This window comes from Drosophila obscura, unplaced genomic scaffold, assembly GCF_018151105.1.
Source record: "Drosophila obscura isolate BZ-5 IFL unplaced genomic scaffold, ASM1815110v1 contig_179, whole genome shotgun sequence".
NCBI classification, from domain to species: Eukaryota; Metazoa; Arthropoda; class Insecta; order Diptera; family Drosophilidae; genus Drosophila; species Drosophila obscura.
Genome location: NW_024542766.1, coordinates 5,401,663 through 5,404,377, shown reverse-complemented (window position 1 = coordinate 5,404,377; position 2,715 = coordinate 5,401,663). Strand labels below are relative to the sequence as shown.

At 39.5% G+C, this 2,715-nt stretch overlaps 1 protein-coding gene across 2 annotated transcripts; it reads right to left on the bottom strand.

The window, feature by feature from the left end:
• Window positions 1-445: 445 nt before the first annotated feature.
• LOC111082941 (caltractin) lies at window positions 446-2,270 on the bottom strand. 2 transcript variants are annotated; one of them, XR_002608754.2, is made up of 3 exons: window positions 1,884-2,270; window positions 967-1,720; window positions 446-895 (listed from the first exon to the last, which is right to left on the bottom strand). XR_002608754.2 is itself a non-coding variant. In XM_022379194.2 (2 exons), the coding sequence occupies exon 2, from the start codon at window positions 1,695-1,697 to the stop codon at window positions 1,122-1,124; it is 576 nt and encodes a 191-aa protein (XP_022234886.1). In that variant the 5' UTR covers window positions 1,698-1,720; window positions 1,884-2,270; the 3' UTR covers window positions 446-1,121. The 2 variants fall into 2 exon arrangements, 1 of the variants encoding a protein (XP_022234886.1); XM_022379194.2 differs by having other exon boundaries at window positions 446-1,720.
• Window positions 2,271-2,715: the final 445 nt, after the last annotated feature.

Genomic DNA, 2,715 nt, shown 5'->3' with positions numbered 1-2,715 from the left:
TCTAGAGTCTAGACCTTAGAGGAAATAAAATTATGGCAACGAATTTAAGTTTATTTTGTATGCAAAAGAGAGAGAGAGGAAGAGAGCGAGAGAGCGAGTTTTGTTTAGTTCTTAAGTTTGGCAAAAAGTATTAAATGTTTTCCCCACAATAAAAGAAAAGGCAACGAAAATTATAAAAAAAATAAAATAAATGGAAAAACCCTTTTTGTATTTTGGAAACAGGTTCAACCAATCAGAACAACAAACAACAATTTGAGTCGAGCAGAGGGAACGAGCCTTGGTGTTGGGTGTCCTGGTATCGATTCGATCAGCAATACGCCTCTTTATGCATAAATGCTTTCGTAGCTGAAAGCATTTGGTTTGAATTTGGCTATAAAAACAATATAAAGACAGTCTAACTAATGAATGCTCACATCAATGCTAATTAAGTAAGAAATTTATAGGATCATGGGCCTTCAACACTCATTAAAATATATTTTATCATCTGTTTTATCTGTTTTTTAAAGACTTTCTCTTAGACTCCAATTGGAAATGAATCGTAGATGGATTCTTTGATCAGTCAGAGCTCTTAAGCTCGGTTTTAAATATTTTTAGACTCAATTTTGCATGTGTTTCATAGAGTTTAAAGAAGAACAATTACAATTAACTTACAAAGCCCCTTTTTCCCTAGTTTTTGTTTTTGTCCAAATTGAAACACCAAAAGGCAACAGCATCTCGATGTAACATGTAATTCAACAACATTTATTGCATATTGCATCTGTAAACAACAAATAGTTACTATGGTTTTTGGGTTTTTGATTTTATTCCAACATTCTTGAGATTATTTTGCATTTGTGTTTTGTTGTGCAAAAATACAGCCAGTGCGCGGAGGTTTGTTCATAGTTTTTATCTTAGCCTGCTAATTGAATGTTTGTGTGGTTGTAAATTGTCAGTGGGACACTATAATGGAACACAGCTTGAACTTACATTTAAAGCAACCTCCAGAGGAGAGCGAGAAACAGAGACAGACACGAGGCAATGAATGGATTGGATATTGAACACATCAAAAGCTTAGCCACAGAAACTTAAAACTTACTAAACGGAATGCAAATCTTAAAAGTAAAACGAAAGGACTGTCCTCTCTAATACAGGCTGGTCTTTTTCATAATCCGCAGAAACTCTTCCTGATTGACCTCTCCATCGTTGTCCAGATCCGCCTCATCGATCATCTCGCGCAGCTCTTCGTCGGTGAGGGTCTCCCCCAGCTCGCGGGCCACACGTTTCAGATTCTTAAACGATATTTTCCCTGTCTCATCGTCATCGAACAGCCGAAAGGCCTTCAGTATCTCCTCTTTTGTATCCTTTTCGGCCATTTTCATGGTCATTAGATGCAAGAAATCATTGAATGCAATCCGGCCACTCCCATCCTTATCGATTTCCGCAATCATTCGTTTGATTTCCTCTTTTTTTGGCTCGAAACCCAGGGCCCTGATGGCCACCTTCAGTTCTTTGACTTCGATGTAGCCGGTGCATTCGTTGTCGAACAAATCGAAGGCCTCCTTAATGTCCGACTTTTGTGCGTCGGATAGCTCGAATTTGGGGCCCGATTTCTTTCGTCCCTGCTGATTGTTCCGCTTGGTGGCGGCCGCTGTCGTAGCAGCGGTGCCCACTGCCGTGGGGGGATTCACGATATTTGCCACAGCTGCCGACGACTCCATTTCCGCAAGTGATTCTCGAATAACTGATGAAGTAGAAAGTTTTCATATAGTTTTTAATGGGGCGACAGGCAGGCAGCAAGGCAGCACTCGTTTTGCGGTAATTTCATAACTCACGCAAGCCAAAAGGAGGCCTAAAAAGGAGACGACCGACCGCGTCACGTCACCCTCTTCCTACCTTACACTTACCTTGACTTTGACTGGAGAAGGATATAATATCACACGTATCCTTGGACTTTGCGGCCAATTACAGAGGCAGAGAGGCACACGGGGCACCCACACCCACTCCTCCTTAAGTGTCGGGGGGTGGCAGGCAGCAGGCTGTTTGGTTGCTATAAATAACCTCCACAGCAGCTGCAGCTCCTATCTATCTCCTGTTGTTGTTGTTGTCGTTGTTTCCGGCACTGCAGCTGTCCGTTGTTGTTGTCCTGGCTACAATGCAAATTGTTTTCGTGCGGCTAATAGCAACAATAAAAGCGAATGCGTTCGTGTTGCTTTTCCACACTTTTCTCAGCAATTTTCCAACTATTTTGTTTACCAGCAAAAGGTTCACAGGTTGCTTCGTTCATGCGCACGCACCATGCGATAGCTATTGTGTTGTATCGATGAATATCGATAGATGGTGCGGTGGTAGGCGTTAGGAGATTTTATGTGGGATTTTAAGAGAGCGCGAGCTCCTCAAAGTTTAGCGGTTATTTAAATGTCGCATGTTGGGAAGTTTTTTATTTTTCTAATAATATAAAATTGGCTACGGCTTTAAATATGTAGTTCAACCATTTCTTGATTATCAATAGATTATAATGAAATAGTAGCAATGCCTTGCAAAATGCAAAATAATAAACAATTCCTGGAAATTTGGAAGATTCAAAATTTTAAAATATATATCCACAGTAGGGAACTTTCAATTTTCAATAATAAGACTCTATAAATCAAAAGTTGATTTTTTCATTTTAGTAAAATACTCTATATAAAAATCTTCATAAAATCTTTAAGCTGTAATCTTTCATTTAATTTAAAAAAT